This window comes from Gossypium hirsutum, chromosome A05, assembly GCF_007990345.1.
Source record: "Gossypium hirsutum isolate 1008001.06 chromosome A05, Gossypium_hirsutum_v2.1, whole genome shotgun sequence".
Lineage (NCBI taxonomy): Eukaryota > Viridiplantae > Streptophyta > Magnoliopsida > Malvales > Malvaceae > Gossypium > Gossypium hirsutum.
Genome location: NC_053428.1, coordinates 17,269,133 through 17,282,065, shown reverse-complemented (window position 1 = coordinate 17,282,065; position 12,933 = coordinate 17,269,133). Strand labels below are relative to the sequence as shown.

Below are 12,933 nucleotides of genomic sequence, written 5' to 3'. Positions count from 1 at the left end.
GAAAGTGGGACGACAATGTGGTCGGTTTGCTTTGGTGCTGCTCCGGAGTGAAGGCCTGAAACATTTGGTCGAAGATACATGTATAGGCATATATATAGATGATATGTATAAATGTTTCAAGTAGTATATACCAACTCTTGCTTGCTTGAGACAGCAAGTTGGAACCAAGTGTTACAACAAATAGAGTCCATGACCATGTATTGCCCATATAAGTGTATAGTTCTTACATTCTGTCTTAATAAAAACCAAGACAACAGATAACTCTAATAAATAGCTGAGGAAGAAGAAGAACCGGAACCCAGAGTTTAGTTCAAGAGAGCGCTGCCCTCCTTGACGAGCACAAACACACTCCCAGCATCTCCCCTTGAAATCCGCAGTTCATCGTCAAGGTATGTTGTAAGCAACCATGATTCAGCATTGCTGTTTGATAATGGGATCTTCAATGGCGGTTGGCTGGAAATGGTCTTTGCAACAGATGAAGCTGTGTCTTGCACAGAGGTCAGCAAGCCCTTAATAGGAGTGAGATCAATTTTTTGTCCTAGAAATTCCACATTTTCTGGTAACACTATGGAGTCTGTCAGCTGGGGAGTTCCAATTATGCCTTCTTGAAACTTGATCTGCATAAATATTCATAAAGAAACAAGAGTAAATTTTTAAGTTACATCCAAAGTCCAGATCTTTAATTTCTTTTGCATTAAGCAAAGCATAGCAGTTTCCTCTACTGGCATAGTCATGATTAAAGAAAACTTAGATACAGCAGATAAGCTCAGTTACGTTCCAAATATTGATTGTGAAAGACAAAAACAACTTCACTATTAGTTTTAACAGAAGAAAAGTAGAGCGGTAAAGAACATACCTGCACACGTTTGGGGCTTCGAACCTCGAATTTAGCACTGGTGCTAATAGAACTTGAGGCCAATGGTCCAGCGAACTGAACAGAGTTCTGCACAGTGAGACTTTCGGCATCAATGGTCTGTGATATTTCCTCCACCTTAACTAATGGAAATTGACCCCTTGACAACAGTGGAAACAGACCCGGGAATGATGTGTACCTGAACCACAATTCAATACATCAAACATCAACATGCGTTAGATTGTCCAACACTACCTGTGCTTTTTTTATGATTTTATTTTCATAGTTTTCTTTAGTCTAAGCTACATATAAGTCGATTAACCAAAGTCCATCAACCAAAGGTTTTTTATAAGCGGCAAGGGCAAGACAAAAAACTTACTTGAGAATCCATTTGCCATTGAGAAGAGGCAAAGCCTCAGTTGGTGCTGGAGTCGGGTTCTTGGCCTCGAGCTGAGTTATAAGCTCAACAATCTCAGCTCTGGTCTCACTGCTAGCTTTCAAGCCACGATCCGTCCCATAAAACGAATCCACCAAAGCTTTCTTCAAGCTCTCTATTTCCCCCGCATCGTCAGGCTTCTTCTCTTCCGCTACGGCCACTCCAGGACTCTCGATTACAACTGGCTCCTCCTTGTCTGGGCCCCATTCATCGTCGGCGTCCGAAGCACGGATCTGGAAAACAGGCCTTGGCTGGACTGATTTCTGGGTCAAAAATTGAGATTTCTTGATCGAATTCTGAGTTGGTTTTGTAGAGTTTAGAGGCAGAACCGGAAGCTTTGAGGTAAAGTTACTGTTTTGTGGGATTATTAAGAAGGTCTTGCATGGAAAGTTGTTCAATTGAGAAACAGTAGCCATGGGTGTCTAGGTTCCCAAGTTATAAAATTTACAGAGAATAAAACAGGGGAGATCGTTATATGCAAGTATGTCTATACAATTTCAACAGTAACCAAATTAAAAGAAAACCACGACGTAATGTCCTAAATAATTGTCAATGAGCATCTTGGGGGAGATTTTATGCTTGTCATGTCCATGTTTTTGACACGTGGAGTCTTGCAGGAAGAAGACAACAAAAAAAAAAAGGCGAGTGGTGAGGAGGGATTGTGTATCGCAGTTGAATTCAGTAACTTGTGATGTGTCGGCAAATTGCAATGGCAAGTGAGCCTTATTGGCGTGAAAACCACTTCTCGAAGCTTCTAACCCTAAAATATCTCTCTCCCAACCTATTGCTTTGAATTGAAAGTTGAAACCGGTTATATGATTGGTATACTACGACAAAATGATAGGGGATTCTAGAATTTTTCTTCTTCTTTTTTTTTTTGAAGAAAGAAAAGTCAGAAAAAATATCTAATTATTATTGATAATAACGTTTAATAGATCTACAATTACAAAACTGAAAAAGATTTAAATGTTTGGAGAGAAAATAGAAAACGAGATTGGGTAGACAAGTCAAGTTTTCAATTAATGTTCAATCAATGGGTGTAACATATTTAGGGTAAATCTTTGTCAGCAGAGCAGTCCTTCTGACCGAAGCAACAGACTTTATAAGGAATTTGGTGCTTTAGTTTTAGGGGCGCTTTCATAGTGTGTTGAATTTGGAAGTGATGTGAGTAGGTGGACATTCAGGGCTATAATTTGTAGCAGTGGACTTAGCATAAATGCTGATAAGGAGAGATGGGGATGATGCAATTTTGTTATCAAATCAGATTTCAATCATCTGCATAATTTTAATATCACACACTTGATTATATAATTTATGATTTCTTTTACCTACTTTGCTCTAACAGCACAAAACTATGCAGCAGTTATTACATAAGGTTTAAGAACATTTATATTACAGTTAGTTAAATGCATAGTTTGTTAATACTCCTAACCAGAGCATTCTTCTCATTCGGCATATGGATTCCCAGTGAAAAAAACCCATCTCAAATGCCAGCCCATAATTCCAACTTAGTAACTGAACAAGAACCAGTGTTTGGATTGTATCTCATTAACCATCTGCCTGAGGAGTCTCTCAAGTCAATACCCTTCAATGCTTCATCTGTATTCAATTTCTTCCAACCAAATGCATGAGCTAACCAGCCAACAAGGTACAAGCTTTACAGTTTTAACAGCCTGGTGGCTGCTCGTAATACTACTGTTGAACACTGACTTTGCCTAAGCTAGCAATGCCTTGCGCAAGAGTGTTATAGGAACCATAATGGTCTCTTCCAAACACAAGCAAATTTCTTTGATTCCATATTTTCCAGCAAAGAATACAAAAGAGTGTGTCCAATTCAAATTATCAAACATAATATTGTGAGTATTTTTGAATGTTCTCACTAACCCAATCGAGTAGTGAAGAAATAAAATTTAAAAAAAAAAACTGAAAGTACTATCTTGAGACGCAACTTTCCTCCATATGCTGGCTGCATGGGACAAGCTCGGGTCACGTGGAGGGTTGATTCATGGTTGTCTCCACAAATCTTGCACGGAGCATCGTCAGTGAGTTACCGTCGATTCCTTTTGACATTTGCGAGAAGCTTACCTTTAAGCACTAGCCACATAAATTGCTTAACACGATGTGGACTTTTACTCCCCCAATTAGTTGCCATAACTTATTAGGCTGCTCCCAGATTCTTGGTTAAAAATTTATAAGCATCAGTTGTTGAAAAACGTCCATTACTCAGATCAACGCCAGGTACAAATAACTAGGCCTACATTCTCACTTGGTGGGTTGATTTCCCGCTATTGCAAGAACAGTAAAATGATTCAATTTATCCTCGAATTCCAATCCTCAATGCTAGCAACCATGGTATTCATTAACACGAAGGTTCTCCTCTCCCCTTTATCCATCAGTTTGATGATCATTCAAAGGTTTCAATTCATGTATCGCTCCAAATTTTGGTTTTTAGCTCGTTGCTTATGGACCAACTGATATTTTCTCCAATCAAAGGCCATAAATTAGCTAGCTAATGAGCTCAAGTTAGGATCAGTATTCATAGAGAAGAAAATGTGTTTTTTTGAAATTTATTTTGTTACAAGAGGGGTTTATGGGTTGTGCAGCCTGTGAGTTGGATTTGGTTTAGTTTTTTAAACCTTGGATCGGCCCAACCTACTTCATTATTCCAAAAATTTATCAATTATATTGATATTTATATATTTTTGTAATTCAATTTAAATTTAAATTTGAATAAAATTATTTTATTATTTTAAAACTGTTAAATGGATCATTTAGGTGTTTTCACTCGGACTTAAAAATTTTTTGAAATCAGGCTTTTCCAACCCATGAAGACCTTTGTGACCCGAGTAGTAGCAAAACTTGTCTAAAGACTCTAGACACCCTTCTTCCTTCTCCAGCTCTGCCTACTCGCAAATATAAATTTAGATGTTTTACAAATGTATATTTATATGGTGAAATCTCAAATTTTCGTGGCATGGGATTATACTACTCGCAGCGTGAGGGTTTGAAAATTGCAATTGTGGGCCATATGGTGAGGTAGGAAGGAGGAATATTGGCGAGAGATAAACAGAGATGTCTTTGTGTTTGGTCTTCGGTGGCTTCCATGTCGATGGATAAATAATGCATTGCAGACTTGATGCACCAATCATTCTTTGTTTTTTATTTGACTTGACCTGTAGAGATTTGGACTATTGCATGGGGGCAAGATTTATTATTTTCAGTTCTCTTTTAAAAATTCATCAATCTCTCACACCCGGAAGAAGAGGTTTTGCAGCTCATATGAGCTCCACCTCATTGGAAACTGATAGCCTGATTGTTTATTATCTGTATATAGAGAGACAGAGAGAGTTAATTTGGACTATTTCGTTTTAATATAAATATATAATTGTCTGAGAGTGGAAGGAGTATCACTTCCATGCATTGCACAAACTCAGGGAAATTAGCTTTACTTGATAAAAATGCATGCAGAAGCAATGTTTATTTATTTATTCAAGATTTCAACTTAATTTATTCCCATGTTGTATATCTAATTAATTTTATAATTAAATCCAAGTTATCCAAAACTTAAATATTTAGAATAAGAAGGTTTTGTTTGTTTCAAAAAGCTAACAAACGAAAAGGATGGCAGAAAAGGAATTTTCATGCAAAATGAAACACTTGGCAAACGGAGACGTCGGTTGCAGCAACCCTTTGACTTGGTTTTTTGGCCGGCGAACGACAAAAACCAAAATTAGTCCAATCTGAATAATTAAACCCAACCAATTAGAAACTAATCAAATTCCAAAACTAAACACCCACCAACTCCAACAAAAGCCATTCCCCCCATAAGCAACCCTCCTCACTTCCCACTCCTCATTTCTTTCTTTCTTTCTTTCTTTCTTGCCCCATCTCCGTGTTCCTAACGGAAATTTGGAAAGCTTCATACCGTTGGCAATGAGGGAGGAGCGGTAAGCTCTAAAGTACAAACTCTGGGGAACCAGTTTTATGTAGTACCCATTTTGTTTAATTCTGTCATTTTCAGCAGTGTGAGTCAATGCCAGAGGTGGGATTCTCTTAATTGTTTGTTTTTCGAGTAATAAGCTCACGGGACTTCCATGCAGTACGTATGCCTCCTTCTTAACAATCTTCACACTCTTTTTTCCCTTTGCTTAAAACACCTTATTCTTTTTATATTCTTCTTTGTTGGCTTCCTAGTTGTTTTCTGGGTTTTCTTTGCATTTGCCGTATTCGTGTTAATTACTAAAAAAAAAATGAGTCAACTCAGTGCGTTGTTGCAGGAATCATTGCAGCGGGAGAGGGAAGCAAGAACAATCCTGAGATTTCTTAGAGAACAAATGGACGGTGTAGATAGGGAAAGGAGGAGATGGAGGAGTTTCAAGGAACGGCTAGGATTTAAAGTCATGGGTTGTTGTGGGACCGCATGGGGTTTTGGGTCAACGGAAATGAGCGTCACGGACAACGGTGTTGTTGGAGCTGAAGGACGAGTAGACCCAGGTCACAACCCGGATCTAGGTTGCATTAACCGGGCTCCCGTTTCGTCGGGCATGAATCTGGCGGAGGCTTTAGCAGCGGAGAGACATTTTCGGGCATTGCCGGCACGGGAGGGAGGTGACGTGGGGATTAGAGCGCCTGGGACTCCGATTAGGGTGTCGTTGATGAGGCTGTTGGAGGAGGAAGAAGAGGAGGGGAAAGGTGGCGCGCAGATTGGGAATGATTCAATGTGCTGCGTGTGCATGGGGAAGAAGAAAGGTGCGGCGTTTATCCCATGTGGACACACTTTTTGCAGGATGTGTTCAAGGGAACTGTGGTTGAATCGAGGGCGTTGTCCCCTCTGCAACCGTTCAATCCTCGAGATTCTTGACATTTTCTAAGTCATGGATTATCATGTCGATGGTGACTGGGTGATCACATACTGATCAACGACGATGATGATGGTGGTGCTAGTGCCTCGAGATCATAAGTCATGCAAGGCTAAGGCTGACCAAGGGGGAATTTCACTTTTACTCTAGGAATGGGGCATATTATATTATATTATGTGAAGTATATTCTATTCTACTACTCCTATTTTATTACTTAAAAGTTGACTTAGAAAGTTTAAAGTTTTATTATAACTGCCATTATTCTTTTTCTGCTTCTACTATCTCCTTCTCAATCATTTCCCCATTTTATATTTTATGTATATAACAATTACTGCTTAATTTTAATTTCCACTTGTTAAATATTTAGCAATGAAAATTTAGATTTGATTGAGTCTTAATTTAATTGACATAAATATTATTATTAATATAAAAATATATGAATTCGAATATGTTGAAATGTATTATCTTATTCTTTATAGATTAAAGAGTAAACATTGTTTCACTTTTAATTAACTTAATCTTTTACCTTTGTATCATCTATTAATTTTATTTCTATCAATTGGATGAATCATTTGAATCAACAACTATAAAAAAAAAGAAAAGAAGTCAACATGTAGAGCCAATCAAAGCATGAAATTAATATATTAAATTTAAATTAAATTATTTTTTTATTCTCTCTTTCCTCACCCGCGATCTCTCTCTCCTTCATCTTCATCAAACCACTCAGGTTCTGTTCTCCGTTGCTTTTGGGATGAACTTTTTCTAAAAAAAAGTATTTTTCTCTTAAAAGCAATGAAGAACATATATCATTGGGGCAACTTTTTTAACTTTTGGGATGAGTTTTTTTAGAGATTAAAAAAGCAGTAAATTTTAATTTTTTCAGCCAAAAATGCTTTTTGGCTGTTATTTTACCTTTTTTACCTTACTTTTTGACTTAAAATGTGTTTGATGCTATTATTTTGTGTTCTCTTTCTTGGTTATTTAATATGATTTTTACAAATGTGTTAAAAGCATTAATTAAAATTAAAAAATATTTTTTAAAATAATATAATTGTGTCAGTATCTAATTACAAATATTTAATTATTATATTTAAATATTTAAATATAATTTATATATTCTAATTAAATTTAATAAATAATTAATATTAATTACTTAGAAATATTTAAAATTAATATTATATATTAAAATATTAACAATAAGTTATAATAAATTATTTTTTTATATTTTTACTAAAATATCATCATATTAACTAATTTGAATATTATTTAAATACATATTTGTTACTTTATAATATCATGTCTAAAATGGACATTTTACTTTTCAAAAGCACTTTTTGACAATAATATCAAACACTTAAATTTTTCTAAAGCACTCTCAAAAGCACTTTTCCACAACACTTTTCAAAAGTACTTTTCAAAAGCAATGAAAAACTGGCCCCTGTATAATGCAAATGTAGAACCGATATCATTCTCCATGAAAAATACGCTTAAATCTACTATGCAAGCTGAAGTTTAAAGAAGCTCTATAGATCCATTCATCACTGGTTGAGAAGATAGCCATCAAATTTTGACCAACCAAATGAAAGTTTGCATTTGCCATGGTTGAATAATAATAATAATAAAAGAAAGAAAGAGTTTGGCTGAATTAGGGATTTGAGTTTGTTTTTGTTTTTGTTTGGATAAGCAGTGCTTGAGTTGAAATTTGGATATTAAATGTAAAAAGGATTTAGGGATATGAGTTTAGGAGGGAGGGATGCTGAAACAATAATCGTATGAACAAAAAATTTATTATGTTATCTATAAATTTAATTTGAAAAATAAATGGAAACTGAATTAACTTTTAAAAATTAAAAAAAGAAAAGTATAATTGTTTGAACGAATAATACACTCAACATAACCTAAGATAAATTTATCTTAAATTCAGGATTTATTCATTTATTATGTACATGATATAACTCAAGCGAGGGTCATATGTGGTTGACGTTAATGGTGTGATTTTTTAACTACGGGCCGTGTCCAAAACTATCAACTCACTGTAGTTATGTGTTCCGATATGAATGCAAAGATTTGGACCTTCGATAATTGAAAATCTATAGTGCAGATTATAGGCAGAACCCACTTTAATGGGCTTCATTAACGCTCAAAAACTTGAGCCCAGTTTGCTAAAGGTAGAGATTCGTCCGAGTCAATGTGTACGTATTATGAGCCCGTGAGGCGAGGCCGACGCCTAGCAAGTGACGAACATGAAAGTTGGTCAATAAAGCCTAGACCGAACTAAACGAGAATCCAAGTTGGTTCGTAAAGCTCAATCCATAGTTAAAAGATCTTTTAGTATGTGATCAAAGTTTCTATTCTCATTTACCTTTTCGAAAAATATTCACGATAAAGAAATTAATCATAGATACTGACAGTGAATAGCCTTTAATTATGACCAAATAAAAAATGTAAATAGTATTAAACTTGTATTTTAATCTAAAGAACGGAAATTAAATTCAAAGAACGAGATTGGTGTGGTGGGCAAGTGACCGTTTCTTAACCTAATGTAATATAAGGAAGCATCAAAATTTTTGAGTTTATGGCGTAAACTTAACTCCATTGATAATTTTATTGGAAAGACTTAGCCCTCTTCTTATAATGTATTTTTTTTTAAATTACACTTACCATCATAATTGTAATTACAAAAAATACATTTGAATAACTATAATCAAAATTAATTATTATAAAACATGATACGACTGAAATCATGTTACATAAACTAGAAAAAATAAAGACTATACATATTTTACATAGAGTGAAACTCGAACTTAAGATATTAAAATTCTTTAGACCTCAATCTTGTTATTAAGCTAAGTACTCATTGACTATAATTTTTTTTAAAATTTTTTATAAATGACAATTATATTTTTGTATCCTCTCTTTTATTTTATGTTTCTGTTTTAATAAATTTTTATCCAAGTATATATTAATTAATTTAATTTAACTATAATGTTACCATTTAGATGAACTTTTAATACATTATAACATTTTTTCCATTAAAATTTTCTAAATAATGGTAATTAATGAATTTTATATAAAAATAATTTAATGAATTCATCTCAAGATTCGTTAAATATAAATTTAAAATATAAAATTTTAATTGAAGTCAAATATTATTTTTTATGAAAAATCAAATATATTTAATTTTTTTAGCACTTAAACATGTAATTAAAATTTTATTTTGTAATTAAAAATTGAAATAAATAAAAAATAAAAATAAAATAGATAAATTGTAACAGGGATATAATTATTATTTTTATTTAAAATTTACTTAATTTCAATATTTTTTTTATCAAATCTAAGGGATAAGTAGCATTCTTAAAACCATATATGAGTAGTGTATTTTACATTACATCTAATATATATTTTGTTAGAGTGGACTTGTTCGAGGCTTTTATTTATTTATCCTAACTCGGAAGTTTGTCTGATATTTTGAAATATTTGAATAAAATTATTGGTTTTAGAAAATAAGTTTGGATAAAAAATTAAACTTCTTTAAAATATGGACTAAATTGAAGTTTTAATATTAAAAATTTAAGCTCGTTCCAACCTGTTTTTAAATTTATAATATAATTTCTTTTTTATATTTTATGTATTATGTAATTTATATCATCTGAAAATTAAATATACTCATTAAATTGCTTGTTCTTAGAAATCTAATAAAATATTTATGATGGTAGTAAAATAAAAATATAATTATTGAATATTAAAAAATATTATGGATTGACCTAAATAAATTCGGGTTAGTCATTATAAATACGAGTGGTTTAATTAAAATTTGAAGTCTATATAGAACTTGAGCAAGTATGACATTGGTACCATACATAAACTTTACTTGACCCGTTGCAGGAATACCTTTACTTTAAATTTTATTAATTTCAATAATAGGTTTTAATGTTCATTACTATAGGAGTTTTTGGGTATCCTTTTTAATTATAACATATTTTAACATTGTTTATAGTATCAAATCAGTCGTTGGACCGGTTGAATAAAAAATCAATCTTGTATTAGTTCGAAAATAAAAAGTTAGATTAATTAACTCGCGAATCGGTACAAATCAAGTGAATTGGGTTAAAAATTTACTAAACTGATAATTGAACAGCTTTTTTCTCTATTTTTTTAAAATATTTTTTAAATTTTTATGAATTTTTAATAATTTATTTAGTTTTATCATGAATTGATAATTTAATGGTAGAAAATAGAGAAGCTTTCAAGTGATGCGTTCTACTAATAGTTGCGATGTTAAAAAACATCGACGGGGTGGTTGCAGTCATTATTCAGACTTTCCTTCCGTAATGCCATTATTATTCACAGTTTGATAGCTTGAACGATGGTCAATGTTACAAAAACAAAACAAAACACAACACGGCAGCTGCTCTCTCATTCTCTGTTGTAAGACGAGTTAACATTAATGAAGGAACTAAAGTCTAGTTTAAGCGCATTCAAGCTTTGATTTGCATCCGAAAAGGACTAAACATAACCCAAAAAAAAGTGAAAGAAACAAAGACCAGGGAATAATCAGATGGGTCGTTGTCTCAGGGAGGGAACATATCATCTATATATAAAACTATATATGATAACGTGAAGTAAATGCATGCCACAACATGGAAAGTGATGGCCATATATATCCACCATGGATAAGCACCACCTTACTCCCAAAACCTTATGAACACTGTTAAAAGAGGAAAAGCATATGATTCTGATGGATCCTGATCATTTCATTATTGAATGGATGCTTTCTTGTAACATGCATAGTACCAGTATGAACTGGGATAAAAAAAAAAAAAAAACGTCAACCACTACCACAAAGGCCTCTTTTATTTGAACTCAGTGGTGGGTTCTTTCGATTTGCATCAAACACAACCTTCTTTTCTTTTCTTTTCTTTAATATTGTTGTAGCATCTGGAATTCTCTTTCGTCTTTTACGTTAAAATCACTATTGTCATCATCCCCATCCATTTGCCTAAAGAGATGCCTTATTTGAAGTTTGATCATCCATAAACCAAGCAGTTCTTGATGCGTGTTTGTATTCATTTTCAAAACTAATCCTCTTATATTTGTTATGCGCTTTAATTTGTAAGATAATCACCGTTGTCGGTGTTTAGTATTACTTGGACCAAATTAATCATATAATGGCACACTCTATGTGAGTGAAAATCTTACGTAAAAGAATATATTTATAAAACATTAATATAAAAAAACAAATGGAGCTTTGGTTGTAATAGTAAGTTTGAGTTGTTAGAAATTAAAATGTTTTTAGTTCAATTCATATAAAAAGATTAAAAAAATATATATCCTTATTTTTAAAAATATTATTTTTCAGATTTAATGAATTGTGATATAATATATAAGATTAATATTTGATGTGATGAGTGATCCAGATGAAGATATGATATTATTCAAAAATTTTAAAAGTAAATTCATTTAATTTCATTTTGGATGAGTGATCCAATGCATGTATAAATTCTAATATATAATATAATTGAAATGAGATTTCTATTTTATATAATTATTTTTAATGTTTATATAATATTGTGTTATTATATATGTACGTATACTTTTTATCTGATATAAATTATATAATATCTGATAAAATAAAAACATATTATAAAAGTACAAAATGGGCTAGGCTGATTTCAGGTCTTGAATGTTGAAATTCAAGCTCGGCTTATTTTTAAATAGTACTCCCTTTTTTGTCCAAGCATATATTTTAGGTCTTACCCCTTTGTTTAAATTTTTTAATATTTTGGATAAAACTTCGAGCTTGAATGGATAACTTGATCCATAAATAGGTTTTCTCGAATGCGATGAAGTGAATTTAGGTTATTTAACTTTAGTAAGTGAAAGAATAAGGTAAAGCCATACAACCTTTTGGCACTGACTCGAAGCAAATAACATGTAGTGTATTTTTATGTTGTTGTATAGTATATAAACTTGTTGGGAAGGCAATACAGAAAAGGCCAAAGGGAATCTAATGGGATCCACGTTTCATTAGCCATCATCGAGTTGATAAAACATGGCATGTGCACCAAGCACCTAAAGGAATGTCTCTGGAATTCGAGAATTCTCTATGAACATCTAACCATTCATGCACTGAAAATCTACCACTGTTATGGCATATGGGGAACCAATTGGAAACTAAGATGATATTATTTATATATGTATGTGTGTGCGTGTGGGAGATAATTCCAAGTGAAGAAAACAACCTAAATTTTAGGCCCAGACATAATGAAGATAAAAAGAATGAAGGATAATATATAGTAGTGAGGAAAATTATTTGCGACAATATTCATTACAAAACATGGATATTATAATTTGATATCTGATGGCAGTGGAACACAGAAACTAGTAGGGCACGAAAATGTAAGTTCATGGAATCTAGAACTTGATCCAACACCAATATAATGGTGCTTGACGCATATACATATAAGATATACTTTTTTCCTCTTTTTTGGTATCAATATTTAGCTGACTCTATTTTTTAATTAAATGGATTAGATATCATTCATCAAGCATAGTACCTATTAAAGTTGCGTGACTTAAATTACTGTTAAAATAAAATGTAAGTGGCAAGATATGAGAATTTGAGAGACTGTATAAGTAGAATCCGTATAAATAAATCAATAAGGTGTTTTAACCTTATTATATTACTTCTATTTGATTTTGATTAGAATATAATTTTATAAACTTATAAATAAACATAGTCTATATTCCTCTTATTTCCTTTACTTGTGATTTTTTTTCCGAAA

The 12,933-nt window shown here is 32.5% G+C and overlaps 2 protein-coding genes across 4 annotated transcripts; one reads left to right on the top strand and one right to left on the bottom strand.

The window, feature by feature from the left end:
* Positions 1-104: 104 nt before the first annotated feature.
* On the bottom strand, positions 105-2,072 carry LOC107905678 (plastid-lipid-associated protein, chloroplastic). Its single transcript, XM_016832379.2, has 3 exons — positions 1,233-2,072; positions 857-1,052; positions 105-617 (listed from the first exon to the last, which is right to left on the bottom strand). Exons 1-3 carry the CDS (start codon positions 1,703-1,705, stop codon positions 306-308), a joined length of 981 nt encoding a protein of 326 aa, XP_016687868.1. The 5' UTR covers positions 1,706-2,072; the 3' UTR covers positions 105-305.
* Positions 2,073-4,938: 2,866 nt separating this feature from the next.
* LOC107905677 (uncharacterized) lies at positions 4,939-6,416 on the top strand. 3 transcript variants are annotated; one of them, XM_041113677.1, is made up of 3 exons: positions 4,939-5,236; positions 5,314-5,388; positions 5,554-6,416. In XM_041113677.1, the coding sequence occupies exons 2-3, from the start codon at positions 5,384-5,386 to the stop codon at positions 6,158-6,160; spliced, it is 612 nt and encodes a 203-aa protein (XP_040969611.1). In that variant the 5' UTR covers positions 4,939-5,236; positions 5,314-5,383; the 3' UTR covers positions 6,161-6,416. The 3 variants fall into 3 exon arrangements, with proteins under 3 accessions (XP_040969611.1, XP_040969612.1, XP_040969613.1); XM_041113679.1 differs by having other exon boundaries at positions 4,948-5,236; positions 5,567-6,416; XM_041113678.1 differs by having other exon boundaries at positions 4,939-5,392; positions 5,567-6,416.
* Positions 6,417-12,933: the final 6,517 nt, after the last annotated feature.

Coding starts and splice junctions, on each gene's coding strand:
- LOC107905678 (XM_016832379.2), bottom strand. CDS start 1,705: ATGGCTACTGTTTCTCAATTGAACAACTTTCCATGCAAGACCTTCTTA. Junction 1,053..1,232: donor AATGGCAAATGGATTCTCAA/GTAAGTTTTTTG, acceptor ATTGTGGTTCAG/GTACACATCATTCCCGGGTC. Junction 618..856: donor GAAGCCCCAAACGTGTGCAG/GTATGTTCTTTA, acceptor ATATTTATGCAG/ATCAAGTTTCAAGAAGGCAT.